The sequence below is a fragment of the Apus apus genome, chromosome 2, assembly GCF_020740795.1.
Source record: "Apus apus isolate bApuApu2 chromosome 2, bApuApu2.pri.cur, whole genome shotgun sequence".
NCBI classification, from domain to species: Eukaryota; Metazoa; Chordata; class Aves; order Apodiformes; family Apodidae; genus Apus; species Apus apus.
The window spans coordinates 101,731,539-101,747,517 of NC_067283.1; the positions used below are offsets into that span (position 1 = coordinate 101,731,539).

The 15,979-nt window shown below is 40.0% G+C and overlaps 1 protein-coding gene across 5 annotated transcripts in view; it reads right to left on the minus strand.

Annotated features, from left to right (window-relative positions):
- The window catches only part of LDLRAD4 (low density lipoprotein receptor class A domain containing 4), a 293,120-nt gene that overhangs the window by 152,885 nt on the left and 124,256 nt on the right, over positions 1 to 15,979 (minus strand). For 4 of the 5 annotated variants that reach the window (XM_051609860.1, XM_051609857.1, XM_051609859.1 and 1 more), the window contains one exon: positions 2,782 to 2,922. The exons of the other annotated variant lie outside the window; for it this stretch is intronic. In XM_051609860.1, coding sequence (XP_051465820.1) covers positions 2,782 to 2,922 — 141 coding nt within the window. The remainder of the gene's footprint in view (positions 1 to 2,781; positions 2,923 to 15,979) is intronic. 5 annotated transcript variants of the gene reach the window in all.

The window sequence follows — 15,979 nt, forward strand, 5'->3', positions numbered from 1 at the left end:
AATTCAACATGTCATCCCTCGAAGGCCTGGGGACCTGACTTCAACAAGTATTCTAGAAACATTTTTTCAAGGCTGGAATAACCCAATACAACCAACTGCCATGTCCATAATAATGCTCTTTCCTGCTGCCAACTTGCACCAATTCCTGCCATGTTTAATAGCCAGTACACGACAAGTATCAATAATCCTCAATTGTTTTAAATACTGTTCATGGATATATTATTTTTCCATTTGACTTCTTTTTTTTCTCTTTGTTTCATTAGAACCCTATTCCACTGGGTTTTGGATGGTTTTTATTTAAAACAGAAGTCCCTTTATTTATCAGCACTTTAACAGTCCTCAAAGCGGTGAAAAAGTATAGTCACTGTCAATATTCCTAAATGAAACAAATAATGAACTGCTCCCTCTGCTACTAGGTAAGCAAAAAGTTAAGCACTTCTGAATGATCCTAGCAATAAATGAAGTATTTCCTCTACAAAATCCTCATTTTCAATGTAGTTACAAAACCAGCAAATACAGTTCTTGAAGGACCGAACAGGACTGTTTACCTAATTACTCCTCTTCACTCAGCACTATCAAACATCATATTTTAGAGAGAATACAGAGAAAAGGAACAAATATAACAGATTTATGGAAACATAATTCATGTGAAGGAACTTGGGTATTTTAATTTATTTTTTTAAACCCTCCCAGAAGGTAACTGATAGAAGGGTGGCAACAGTATTCACATCTGTCAAAGGCTGATTTGAGAATGAAGCAAACCATTTTTCTCCATGTCCACTGAAAATGAAGAGAAATGCTGCCACCATGACCTGCGCAGCTCTCCAGAGATGGGCATGAAACACACCAATGTACGTTCCCATGCAAGCAGTAGGAAACCTGCCATGGCAGGTTTTCTACAGACACATTCTGTTGAGTTTGCTCCAGATAAACTTTATGCTGCTGGATGTGAGCGGGGTGATCAGCCAAACTGACCGGCATCACTTCCTTCAAGGCCACCTGGCTTCATGTTTGTGACCTATTGCAACACCTGGGGGAAAAAGACGTTACTTAGGGAAGACCAGGAGGTTTGCAGATCCTGGATCAAGCAAGAACTGACTTCTACAGGTAACAGGATTTTTAAGAAGGCCAGCACACGGTGCCAACACACTGCCATCATTACTGCACAACTGCCACCAGCACAGAGGGTGAAAAACCACCAGTGCCCCCACTATCAGACCTCAAAGTGAAGGAGAATTTGGGGGTTCCACCTAGGAGCTCCACTCAGAAACTCACAGGGTGCCACCGCAGCACTGCGGCTGCACAGGGCCAGCACCTGCCATGTCTCAATTGTGTGCAAAGTCCTTCCCTCCCTCTGCCTCCTCATGAGTTCCATGGCTCCTTTTGGACAAATGGTTGTGCTGGCTTGGTTTAAGAGAACAGCTGTACAGCACCTCAGTCAAAAAATTCCTCCATTTGAACTTCAAAGACACACTTACAAGTTTTGCATGCACAAATAATAAGGCATACCTTTTACAACTGAAAAGCCAAGGCTAGCCTAAGTTCACGGGCAAATACATAGGACATTTGGATCTGGAACCATCACCAAAGCCTATGGCTAGTCCTAGGGCTTTGGAAACCATTCCACTCCAAAAAACAAATAAAGCAAAACCAAAATTTAATAACATAAAAGTATATGTAGGCCAGTGTGATTTCAAAATCTCTGAAATCAGTGCAGAGGTACCAAAGTACCACGAAGTACAAGACTTAAAAACATTTACAGTGCAACATTTAGAAACATGTTCATTTAGACCTCAGAAGGCAGAGGATGGAAGAGATATCCAATATCTGACTTCATCTTCTATTGTGAATCCACTCCAGCATTCGTTGGCAAATGCATTTGTTAAAAAAATTACAGATACATGCTGCTTATTTTTCCTATTATTAATGACAAAACAACACTGATATTCCTAAGCCATAGTCACAACCAGAAGTGAAACAGCATGCTGAGGGATGTCAGTATTGGCAGCACCAAACCATATGGAAAGTGGTGAAGTAACAGCATTTCTACTGTACCTGTAGACCAGAAGCATTATTGGAAAATTACTCCCTCATCCAGAGAGCTGAATTGTGGTTTAAAAATAAATTATTGCAGAATAAACAAACAAACAAAATAATCCAAGTTGGACTTCAGTGTGCATCACTGAGGGTAAAGCACTAAAAGAGCAATTCGGGTGATAAGCCCTGGCACTCTGTGTGAGATATTCATGTGCCAAAGAATAGCAACTAAAGCTGTTTTAAATATTGATCTACAAAAGCTCAGTAAGCTAACAAATAATGCTGATTTCAGCAAAAAAAAAGTATTTGATTAACAGGAATGATGAGTGGAAAGATTACAACTTTCTTAATAGTCTGAACAGCATATAAAGAGATAAAGCAAAAATTACGGTTCAGAATATTGGAAAACAAATTATTTAATAATTCACATATTATGATGTCTTTCTCAGAAGCCACATATGATCCACCTGATTATAACCTCAATGTCTGCAGCACAATCTTCCTTTCCATAACTACAACTTTACAGGTTTAGAAACCTAGAGAAAGCACATTACGAATCACTGTTGATTCAAAGAAAAACAGTATTTACTTCCTCCATCGTATCCCCCCTAGATATCACACTGCAGACCAAGTTTCCAAACAGACTGATTTCTAAGGTAAACAGACATATTTTACATACTTACATACATACATACATACATACATACATGCATACAGGGATCCACACAAAGAGCCAGTACTTACAGCTAAAGATGCCTGGAGGTGGATGCTCTGTTACAAGCAGACAGTTCTCTTCATCACTGTTATCCCCACAGTCATTCTGTTGGTTACAAATCAATGAACCAAGATACAAGCATTTACCACTGGCGCAGGTGAATTTGCACTCTGAAAAGAAAAAAAAAAAGAAACCGAAACAAAAATTTGTGAGGAAATTGATGCTTACCTTCTTCACTGCTAGAATGACTAACATTAAAGGCAATAGTTTTCACACAGATGCTATCATGCTGGAAAGGTCTTTGTCACTTCAAAACCAAAATAAATAATACAGTATTTGTAACATCGCATGTATAAACATATGCATGACACATTCCAGATCACCGGAATCAAGCCACTTGTAAATCAGATTTGCAATTTTGGAAGTTCAACTTCTTCTTCTTCTTCAAAAAGAGACAATATCTTTTTGTAGTTCATGTTGATTACAGTTCACTTCAGACAAAGACTTTGTTCTTATACATGTTTGTGTAGCACCTTGTGTATTTGGAGCAAGACAACATTATGAATAAAAATAATAATTGTCCCACATTAAAAAGAGTGTTGCACAATGTAAACCAGCATCCTCTGTAAGGCAACAGTATCGTTTGCATCCAGGAACAATCCTGTCCAGACACAGACAATTATTCCTTAACTACCTTACCAAAGCCAATTTGCCAGTCTCCTAAATAATTACAATTAAACACTCAGTGTCTGCACATCGAACTCCCACATAACAGTTTGCTTTACAAAGTCAGTAAACTTTTAAAACCTCTGTAAAGTGTCTGAATGCTATATGCAGGCAGGTTGCATTTTTTACATTTTGTTCATTACAAAAAAATGAACTGTTTCCCCTAAATGCTGTTTAATCATGAGAACAATTCCTACAAGATATGAGACCAAGTATTCAACCAAAAACTTTGTTACCTCAAGTTCCTTCCTACTTTTCTCACTGTATCTGCAAAAGGATGCTGGCTGGCTAACTAATCCTGTGTAAGGTATCTCACTAGACTGACCTCTAACTCTTAAAAAAAAATCAAGGAAAAAATTCCCTATCTCGTCTCCCACTCAAAGTTTACACTGACAGGAGAGCTACCCAGTTACCCCTTCTGATAGGGATGACATGACTTCCATCCTTGGCCTTTTGTTTGCTGGTAAAGATTCTGTAAGTGCTAACCAGTGGTAGCTTTCTATGGGAATTATAGTCCAGTGCCCTGTCATCTTGGATGCTTTTTCTTTAATTTTCAGAGCCCAGTGAGACAAGGCTTCAGTCTGACTGACTTGCTCTCTGTCTGAAGATGTAATACCTCAATATTTAAATAAGGCACTATATACAAAAGATGACTCCTATAGTAGATGGTTGATAATTAAAATTCCATTGCCCTTCTGCTAAATTGATCATTTAAACATCACTTCCAGAAACAAAACTTTAGAGAAAGCATTTGAGATGTAATTAAGAAATGTTCACAAAAATGGACATGCAATTATAAAAAGCTTTCTTACTAAGCTTGTTTTGAAGTCAAATACACTACACATACAGCACAGAGGACATATTATATCTAGACAAATTATAATTTAATGATTACACTTTCAGCACATTGACAAATTCTGGCGATTGCCATTCACATGGAGAGGCAAAGTAGACAGAAACACTTTCAAGTAGATTATTAGAGTAGTGCCGTTCCCTGAACCCTGGGCTTCCCTAAGGGTACAGTCTGGGTTAGCTGATTCTGCTCCAGCAAGATCATCTCTGGTCCTTCCCAGCAAAAAGACTGTGTTTGTTTGTTTCAACAGTATCAGCAGGAGACTTTCCTCTCATCTTAACAGCACTTGGACTTAGGCTGAACTGAGATGACAGGAGCTCTAATTCTAAAAAGCCCCTGAAACAGTTACTTAAGTGAAATATTTGCCACACATACCTGGGCTGTAGCTCAAGTTGCACCAGGGGATGCTTAGACTAGACATAAGGAAGAACTTTTGCACGGAAAGGGTTGTCAGATATTAGAACCTGCTGCTCAGGGAGGTGGTCCTATCCCTTGATGTCTTCAAAAGTCATCTAGATGTAGCACTTGGGAATATGGCTTAGTGCTGGACTTGGTAAAGTAGGGTTAATGGTTGGACTAGATGATCTTAAAAGGTCTTTTCCTATGAAAGTGATTCTGTGATAAGTATGGTCATAGTGAAAGAGAGGAAAAACAAATTGGGAAAAATAAATAACTATTTTTTCTTAGCAAATTTGCTTTGTAGGTAAAAGTGATTCGTGGACCTCACTCTGAACAATTCTCATCAAGAGTAATAACAACATTTTGATACACATAGCAGCAAGAATCTGCTGCTAAAAAAATATATGCATCAACCTGTGTAACATATAAAATGCTACTTTGGAGTATAAATAAAAGCCATAAAATGCTATGCAAGAAAAACAAGCATCTCCTGTGGAAAAAAAAAATCTATTTCACCAGGCCAAAGCACACTTAAAAATCAGTATTTGCCTAAATAAGGTCCTCAAGATTTAAGTTTTTCGTCCAACCCTGTAGTACTTGAGCTATTCAAATTGTACAATATAAACTGTACAAACAAAATATTTTTTCCCTGTTCTTTTGTCACCCTGTCCTTCTCTGCTACAACAAAGACCTGAAGAGGCACTTGAGGGCTTAGTTTTTTTGTCTTGAGTACTGAGTGTAAAATAATTCACAACCAAACAGAGTGAGCCTTCGAAAGGGAAGGAACTAAGGTAACCATTAACAGTTACTAGTGGAAAGGAGACTTTTAAGATCTGTCTCAATATTAACAATCTGATAATTACAACACTTTAGAACTCATTTTTGCAACTTCATGAAGTAAGAGAATAAGAAAAGAACAAAGCTGCCTTCGAGGATTATATAAGTTGGGCTGAAAGGCTTCAAACTTCACAGGTGTCTTAAATGAGGAATATAACACAGGGTGAAATTAGAGTGGTAATGGACATACTGCTTCTATTTGAAAGAAAAATATCAAACACCATATTGCTTTCAGTTAGAATATTTGGCATGTTACTTTGGCCACAGTATTTACTTTCCTGTCCCTTTGAGTTGAGTCCTCATATAAGGCTTTCTATGCTTCCCCCATCACTGATTAAAATGCTCAAATGAGATGTCAACTCCAAAGTAATTAAAGCTAAGAACTTGGGGGTTCTGTCTGCTGCCAGATTACATGGTCTTCAGAAAAAAGACCAAAGGAAGCATTAAATGTTTAGTAGTTCTACTAAAGACTTAAGGTTCCTTTTTTTTTTTTTTTTTTTTTTTTTTAACATTACCATAAGAGGACTAACCAGATGAAAGAATCTGTGCTTTAAGGGCTGGATTTTTTTGTCCTAGATAACGGACTACATCGAAATTTGGATTCAAAAAACAGATTCAATCAACTTTTCTTTTAAAATGTTATGGCTACTTCCTCCTTCTCTCAGATATGTGAACATTGTCAAGGTGCAGAAAACAAAGTCATCAGGGCACTTGTCCCCTGTTGATGTGCCCGCACTGACTGGAAGGTTGCTCGCAATACTACAGAATTTCTATGCTGATTTTTAAATGGAACCTGTTGTCAAAATAATTTTGCCTTTGATGTCCTGCCAAATCTCTTTGCCAAGAAAGAAGTCATCCTGTATGAGGCCCGGCTGAGATGGAGTTAACTTTCTTCATAACAGTCCCTATGGTGCTGCGTTTTGGATTTGTGACCAAATTAGTGTTGGTAACACACTAGTGTTATGGCTATTGCTGAGCATGTGCTTGCATAGCATTGAGGCTTCCTCTTTTTCTCACTGCTGCTCCCAGGCAGCAAGCAAGAGGTGGGCAAGAGGCCAGGACAGCTGACTACAACTAACCAAAGGGATCCTCCATGCCATATAGCATCATGCTCGGCAATAAAGAAGAGGGGGTTTATGTTCCTGTTGCTTAGAGACTGGCTGGTCACTGGTCTACTTGTGGGAGGTGGTGAGTGACTGCTTTTACATTACTTCTTTCCCCTCTTTCTTTCCATCACTTCTTATACTAGCTTTCTGCTGTTACTCTTCCTATTCTCTCCCCTTCCTGTGGGGCGAGATGCGGTGGTGAGCTATCAGCTGTGAGGGTGCTTAACTGCTGGCCAGGATCAACCTGTAACACATGCATGAGCAAAAGAAACTTCTAAATCTAACTCACTTTAATATCCAATGGAGGACACAGAAGTGCAAAACTTACCCTGCATGTTCTGTTGAAGTCTGAAGAAAATAGTCAAAGGAAAAATGTATGAATGTTACATGTACATCTTATATGTACTAATTAATTAAACTGATTATTCAATGAAAATACAGATACTTCTGAGGACGGAACATACTTAGCATCAGGTATCTGCAGCTTGTAAACAAAAATTCAGTAGCTTTAAGCAGTTTGCACAGTAATTGGATTTAAACAGTGTGTGCTTTTACCAGAAACAGAAGAGAACCCTTCCCTGTAAGGCAAAGTGGATCAAAGTCAGGTTGATGGAGATAGTCAAAAGCAAATCCTACAGTAGGTAAATAAACCTTCAGAGATCTACACCAGAATACTAGGAGTGACCTCAAAACATTCAAACAGGGAAATCCAGACCAGTCCAGACTAGACCACTGTGCCTAATGACACACCAGAGATCCCTTTTCTGTACAAAGACTTGTACTTGGCCTGTCTAGACAAGAAGAAGAGGGGGGGGAAAGCTCCTGCTCTGAAAACAAGCCAGCAGGATCCTTCTTTCATGAATAATGTTTCAAAGCTAGAAGTTTTCCTCTTCAAGTGGCAATTAGTGAAATATCAGTAAGTTGGTCAGCAACTAGAGCTAAACCTGAAGCAAGACGACAGCTACTGGAGGTCAGCGCTTCTTATAATTATGTCTTACTGTGTTCGCAATTATGTTTCCAGCATAATTTTTAAATTTATCTTGCCAACATACTGATTGTTCAACATGAAGTTTTAATAAACATACTTCCATGTGGAACTAGACTACCTTGACAATAAAAAGAAATACTGAGAATACTGCTATGAATGTTTCCTGTTTTTTATAAACTGTTTTTATAAACTGTGTGCAAGTAGTATAAGTAAGTATATTGCTTACATGTTCAAGGTTGATACTAATATGTATAAACTCTCTACATACAAATGCCCAGAAACACAAATGCATTTCAAATCGTTAATTGAAGGTTATGTTCCAGCTGCAACAGCAAAAGATGGATTTGCTTCAAGATACCAAAAAAACACCCTGGTTAGAGGGCTTTTTATTGTAAAAAGCAAGATCTGCTGTATTGGGTAGGCTTATTTTACACTTTCTGTGCCTACTCAACAAGATAATGTTATCCTTGCATTCAGCTTAATTCTTTTAGACTTCATTTACACTTGACTTCATCCATATGAACAGCATTCCCATTGTTTTGTCATCCCACTTACTGTAGGGCATTTTTAATTATAGCTAAGTGCTGTTTGTTTTTGTAATATAAGTCTAACCACAGGCCAAGGAAAAAAAAGTGACAAAGTGTCATATTGAAAAAATATGGGGGCTTAAGGCCACTGTTATGATGCATGTCACAGCCATTTATTTAACAGGTCTAAGATGATTATCTGACCCAGAGGCAGAATTCTGTTCCATCCACTCGAATAAAAAATCAAAAAACTATATATGCAGCCAGTGATCTCAAACTGTTGCGGCTGAACTGCAGTAACACAGTGCAAATGCACAAAATGAAATCCTAAGTGATGTCTGGGACGTAACCAGAGTGTAAAGGCACTCTCCCCAAATCCAGCAAACTGGTAGCAGCTCTGGCAGCACAGCCAGCAGAGGGTGATCAAATATCCTGCTGGTGTCATGTAAGTAGAAGGCAAAATCTATTTGCCCCCAGGTGGATCTAGACCTACAGAATAAAGGCCTAATTTCTTACATAAAGACTCCATTTTAAGTATGCCATCATACTTCATAGTCCTGTTCATACTGCAACACATAACAACCTGAAAGAAAATATGCTTAAATGGCATCATCACCTCTTGTAAGGATAACAAGAGGAAGAAATAGTAAATTGAGGAGGGTGGCAGGAAGCACGCTTCACTAAAGAAAAATAAACCACAAATACCAGAGTCAGTATAATAAAACCCTGTCCAATCTCTGATAAACATCTGTCTGTGTATCATTTTTTATATTGTAGATTGCAGCTTTATAATGGGAAGTAAATCATAAATAGGAGGCAGTGTACACAAGGAACATGTTTATTTGGGAAAAAGCTTGGTTAATAAGGAAGATGGCAAGCTGCCATGCAATCTAATAAACCTCCACTGGTGCAGGGAGGGGAGGGATAAATAGGTCTTTACAAAACAAAAAAACACTTCATAAAAAGAATGCCAAGCAGAATACCACCAAAAATGAAAGCAGATCAGTTTATGGAGAGTAAGAAGCAGAGATGAAGCCACAGTCAAAGACCTGTCCTTGCTGCCTACAGCCTTGTGCAGGATGCGAGTCTGTTCTCAGAACCACCCAACCTGGAGACCAAGAGACTTCCTTTGCCCAGGGCAGATTACAGCCTTGAAACCAGGCTGACTGAAAGAACATTGTTAGTGGTTCAAAACTAGTCTCATTTGTTGAGCTGCTGCCCTCTTGCAGTCCCCCATGCTCGCTTGCTTATCCAGCAATTATCTTCTCATCTTCTTCTTACGGCAAAGCCTGAAGCTATGCCCTTTAACCACTTACTATTTATGCCAGTAGTTCACAGAAGCAAACACAGTATTCTTACACACAGGTAGTGAAATCTGCTGTTCAGTTCACCAGTTCAGGGCACTAGGGCATTTTGCTAAGCTTACCTTAATTAATAGCCTGAACAAAGTTACACTAGACCTCGTGGAGACAACTGAAAGCCCTTCTTCATTTTGAGACTTGTCAGTGAGGTTGTTTTTTGTCTGCGATCTTTCTTCCCCATACATACCTGCCTCCGGTGTGAAATGAAACAGAAAGGTCTCTTCCTGAAGTCCACTGGGGCATTATGAAAAGAATTTTCATCAACACTGGAAATTTTTTCAGGAGACTGGCTGTCACTCAGCCACCCTCCTACCCAGGCAGCAAAACTCCACTGCCTCGCAGCAGGGGCCAGCAGCTCCCCTGAGCAGATCTCTGGGAGAACAAGACGACAATAGTTCCCATCTCAGCACTCATCTCAAACAGACAAGCCTCTGCAACGTGATCACAAAGACCCTCAGGCTCACCCAGATAGCCAGTTTTGCCACCACAGGGAAAGGCCAGTGAAGGAAAGCTTCTTTTATTGCCACCTTCATGGATGAGCTTTTCTATTTATCAATTTATCTCTCCATAAGACTTTCTGTGCAAGATCAGAATACACATTCATATTTTCTGCCCTTCTACCCACTTGCTTTTCCTGACCTGGCAATGATCTGCCCATTTATACCCACACAGTACTGAAATGCCAGAACTTCTCAACAAAACCCAAGAATTGTGTTTCCTGCTCTCTGTTCATGTGAAGCCTCCTTACCTCCCCACCAAAGCAGCCTGAGCCCTTCTCTGGCCACACAGCTTCTACATAAATGTCCCCTGGCACCACATGCACTGCACTCCCCCACTCAGGGAATTGCATCAACAACTCAACCAAGTCACGGTCCTGACTTTGAGCCATGAGGTGTTCAGGTCAGAGCCCACAGAAAGGACATAGCACCATGGCAGACACGTGCAGCCACCAAAGTGGCAGACAAGGAACACCTTCTCTGCAGCTCCCAAAACGGAATGACCTACAAGAGATGGGTTTCCAGTAGCCATGAGAAGGCTTCATGTTTCTCTCAGCACAATGCAGTGGCAAAGCGGGGCCACCATGGCATTGTCAGGGCCACCTGCAGGCCCATGTCCTGGCCCATCACCTCACCCCAGCGAGGTGCCTGAAGCCCAGGGTTAGGGCTGCCCTGCTGCCCCCCTGTGCCCTGCTCCTGGGGTGGTGGGATAGGCCATGGTTGCCAGGCCCTGTCCTGACAGACTTCAGGGGAGCCCCCACCTCCCCTTGACGTATCTATAGACACTTGCAGAGTTTTCCTAATCAAGTATAGGGAAGGCACATGGGTGACTCTGCTAATGACACTCTCATTTTCAGTTGTGAAATTACATGAGGAGACGATTAAAACTACATTAAATATGTACCTTATAATTTTTGTCAAGCACTATGTCATTATCATGGGCAAGTGCAAATGAGAAGGGCATGTGCAAATGAGATCTTCGTAATACCTAGTTCTCCTTAATCATAATTCAAAGAATTTCTGAATTATGGCAAATATTTTAAAATTATCTTAGTTGGTTTTCATCTTAAGAAATCTTTAATAATCACAGGCAGTGTCACTGAGTTTGTAGAGTGCTGCATACATAGAGGAATATAAAATAATCACGTTGCTGTAGCAGCTTCTTGTTATTTCTTTGGAATATTCTTTGCATAGAAAATAGCTCAAGACTAAACCATTTTATCAGGTAACATCATACCCTTCGAATTCAGAGAAATATAGACTAAACTACGTCACCTCACAGAAGCATTGCTAAGTATTGATTGTAATCCATAAAAATGGGCCCAGCTGAAGACACAACAGTTACTTCAGGGACTACCTGGGCATTGGAGAAAATGGGATGATTGGTGGGAAAAAGTGCTGTTGTTCTGTCCTCTCTTATTAAATTAGGTCAGATTACTAAAGACTGTGACCCTTGTAAGGCAGGAACTGTTTTCAGTTAGCTCTCTTAGGAGGTACTGAAATTCTGAAAAAATACCATTTTCATCTGCAATTGTGTAATATTGCTGAAGCAAGGAGGGGTCTGAAAATACACCCGAGAACTTAACTTCCCATAGAAGTACAATTCAGGCAAGGGGATACCAGGTTTCAGGTGGCTGTTCAGAGGATATCAACATAATAATGGTAACAGTTGGGGTTTTTTTGCACATCTTCCTATACACGGTGTGCAGAAAATGTAAAAGAAATTAATGGATTTGCTACATATCAAGATGCAGGACAATTACAAAGCTTCCACTGTAATGTGAATTCCAGATTTTAATGGACAAGACAGTTCTCCCTTCATTTCTCAATGGCATTTGAATTCTGCATTGCACACTAATGTGAGTAATGACAAGCTTTTTATCATCAGTAGCATGTTCTCCAATACACATCTGAAGAGATTCGCATGTTTCTGTAGTATGTACCTTGTCACTGATAGGTTTTGTACTTTCAGAGTAAGTCCAGTTTCCCTTTAAATCAAATTATCTAACACGTGCCTAATTCAGATCACTTTGCCTCAGTGATCATGTAGCAAAAAATATAAGCAAAATCATACATATAGTACAGTCAAACATATTGCTCTAAATGTCTTGCATCGTAGAGTAAATAAAATAATTTTTACAAACTAGTATTGTCTTACATCAATTGTTATTTAATTCTTCAGTCTTTGTTCAGCTCTATCTAAAAAATTAGTCGCACTTTCTGTTCACCTTAGTAACTTTCCAGAAAGCTGGGGTTTTATGGCTAAACCTTATACAAAATAAACAAAATAATGTTTTTCCTGATAGAAAATTCCTCTTTTCTACTCCTTGCCTTACCCTCCAATCAATTTCAATGAACACTCCCAAATATGTATTGCATTGCAAATTGTGTACAGACTTCCACCTATATGTATTTCCATATAGCAGAGCTGGTAGTCACTCAGCTTGCCTAACATTTTCCACTATAAATGTCTTAGAGAATCCCTCCCATGTTTGCTGCAAGCAGCAGGTCTGTGATGCTAAGTGGGAAGAACTGCCCCAGTTTAAAACAAAACAAAACAAACAAACAAAAAAAGAAATAGAGGGAAGGGAAGTTGAAACTGTGTAATTTTAAAAGGAACAATCCATTTAGGACAATGCATTATTTCTGGTTATGAATATGAACACGCAACTAACACAACACTGGATGTCACTGAGTATCCAAGCACCATGCAGTGTCCTGGGAAACTTTACGGCACATAAAACTAAAGTGAACAGTTTTCCTTCCCCAAACCACATTCAACTTTGCAGATACACTGAGTGTTAAGTTAAAAAGTACCTAATATAAAGGCACAAGCCTGACGGGACAATCCCAAGCATAATTACAGGCTGGATGGAGAATGGATTAAGAACAGCCACGAGGAGAAAGATTGAGGGTTATGGTTGACAAGAAACTCAACATGAGCCAGCAATGTGCAGTGGTAGCCCAGAGGGTCAACTGTGTCCTGGGCTGCATCAAAGAAGTGTGGCCAGCAGGGACAGGGAGGTGATTCTGCCCCTCTACTCTGCTCTGGTGAGACCCCACCTCCAGTACTGTGTCCAGTTCAAGAGCCCTCAACAGAGTAAGGACATGGAGCTGTTGGACTGAGTCCAGGGGAGGACCATGAAGATAATCAGATGGCTTGAGCACCTCTCCTTTGAAGACAGGCTGAGAGAGTTGGGGTTATCCAGCCTGAAGACGAGAAGACTCCAGGGAAACCTTATGGCAGCCTTTCAGTACCTGAAGGGGCCTACAGGAAAGCTGGGGAGCAACTATTTACAAGGGCATGTAGTGACAGGACAAGAGATAATGGTTTCAAACTGGAAGAGGGTAGATTTAGGTTAGACATTAGGAAGAAATTCTTTACTGTGAGGGTGGTGAGACACTGGAGCAGGTTGCCCAGGGAAGTCATGGATGCACCATCCTGCAAAGTGTTCAAGGCCAGGATGGCTGAGACTTTGAGCAACCAGATCTAGTGGGGAGGTGACCTTGCCCATCAAAGGGGGTTGGAACTAGATAATCTTTGAGGTCCCTCCCAACCCAAACCGTTCTGCAATTCTATGATGCAAAACCTGCATATTAATAGGGCCTCAAATTCACAAGCTCATGAGGGAACCAATGTAAGCAAGCTGGAGTGCTGTGTCCCCACAACCAAATGGTGTGGGTTGGCACTGCTCTCCAACAGGGGGGCACCGCCTTCTTCCACCATCAGCTGCGGTTCCCATCCACGCATGGCACCTTCTCTGGAAGAAGACCGAGAAACAAAGGAGGTTTTAAGCAGGCATGTTTAAATCAGGTGGATCCACAACCCAAGCACCACCCCACTGACTAAGCACTGCGCTGGTGTGGAGGGAAGAGACTGGAGTAGGGCGCCGAGGGAGGGGGGAGGGTTGCACGATGAGGCCAGTGAGGTTTTGTCCTCACAGTGGGCAGCCACACAGTATGGCACACTGCTGGCACAGCTGGCTTTGAGAAGTTAACCATCCTCACCTCTTCCTAAACACAGCTCTGCAAAAGGAGTGTGGTCTAGTTCCCACTGGAGGCCTGGTGCCTGCAGTACCAGCACACCTGAGGAATGCCCACCTGCCACAGACATGTAGGTGTGTGACCTGGGCTTGGGGGACCACTGATGGATGAAGCTGACAAAATGTTAATTGCATCTGAGAGCCAAGCAGCATTTGGTGTCTAAACCACACTCTAAAATCCTGACACATTATCTCAAGCCTAGGGTTCTCCTGGACATTATATCTGTCTGTGCTTTATCTTCACACACGGCTGCTAGTGATAACCATTTCAGCCATCTAATTTTCATCTCGCACTGTGTATCTGTCAGAAGCTCTACAGAATTTTTTAGGTGGAAACCAGAGATGGACTATGACAAATCTCCAGTTACAGTTCAAGTTATCATTGTATCGATGACAAGTTGAAGCATGTTAAAAATTATACAAGTGATGCACTAAACACAAAGAATCACCCCAAACCACACCAGACAGAGAATAAATAGCCAGGGCAGGGGTAACTCAAGAACAGCTAATTTTGTTTTAACAACTAGTTTGTTATATTGTACCAACTCATTATTACTAATTTGTTCAGTGACATTGATAATTTTCTGTGTTTTTATAAGCCAACATAATTAAACTGAGATTAGTTTCATAGTGCTGGTCTCTCCGCAGAAGACTTCAAATAGGGAGCTTATAGTAAAGTGAAAAAGCCAGCTACTGCAGCACACTGCTAATTTTCAAGCAAAAACAATGGTACAAAATATTTGTTAGGGCTTTCTTGTGTTCCACATCCCTCTAATTTAGTGCCCTTCAGTTTACAAAACTATGTTGAGACACTAAGAAACACCACCTAAATAGATTAATTTTCATTGTCATTAGGAAATGCTTCTTCAAAACATACAATGTGTTACTATTAAATGTTATATTAACATACAAAAAATACTTCTCCAGAGAGGTGATCATTCCAAAATCCAGGCCGCAGATTAAAAACATCTTATGGTTTGCAGGCACTGCATTGAGATAGGTGAAAATAAAAAGAATGATCACACGTCCACAAAACAGAAAAAGGAAGTTCAAAAGCTACCAAGATAAAGTAAAGAGCAACACAGCACACAAATATTTGGGGATCAAATTCAAAGGTGAGTGAAACTCTACAGTAGTGTAACATAGGGCTCCCTGATTTTTTCTTAGCCCAATTAAGCTCTCAGCTATTTACTGACACATAATGAAGGCTACAATTAAATGAACACTGTGAACATGTTAGTACATTTTAAGAAGTCTGTGTATAAAACCCAATTTTTGTAAAGTATGAGCTGAGATGTGACTTCCACTGTGCAAACACTGCCAGTGTGTTTGCAACATTAAACAACAAGCATTCACCTGAAGTACTTTGGTGTACACAAACCCTTTGTATTTTGTGTTACACTAGATTAGGAACAAACTCGCTAGAAAAGTTGTTATTAATAATAGTGGGAAAATAAAATTTTATAAATTTTACAAATAAATATTTTTACACTTCACGTGTTTGAGTTGACAGGAAATTATTTAATGTGCTCTGCCACCTAAGAGACAGAAAACAGAAGCAGCGATGGCAGGACAATATACCCTGCTAAAAGATAATTTGAAAGGGTAGGAAGCCCCTTTCTTACTAGATCAGGTTATATGAAATGTAAAAAAAATCCACAAAAGACCTTTGTGTAAGCGTTTTTGAGGAGGTTACCAATTTTAAACAGAAACTGCAACCTCTAATACTTACTGGTACATAGTATACAGACGTAAGAGGCTTCCATATGGGACTAACCAGTTAAAAGAGATGAGCATGCTTATTTAAATATAAACAGGTATGCCTGTATAACAGTTAGGACTTGTGGTCTTCAGAATATATTACAGATGCTAAATGTTTTTTTAAATGGT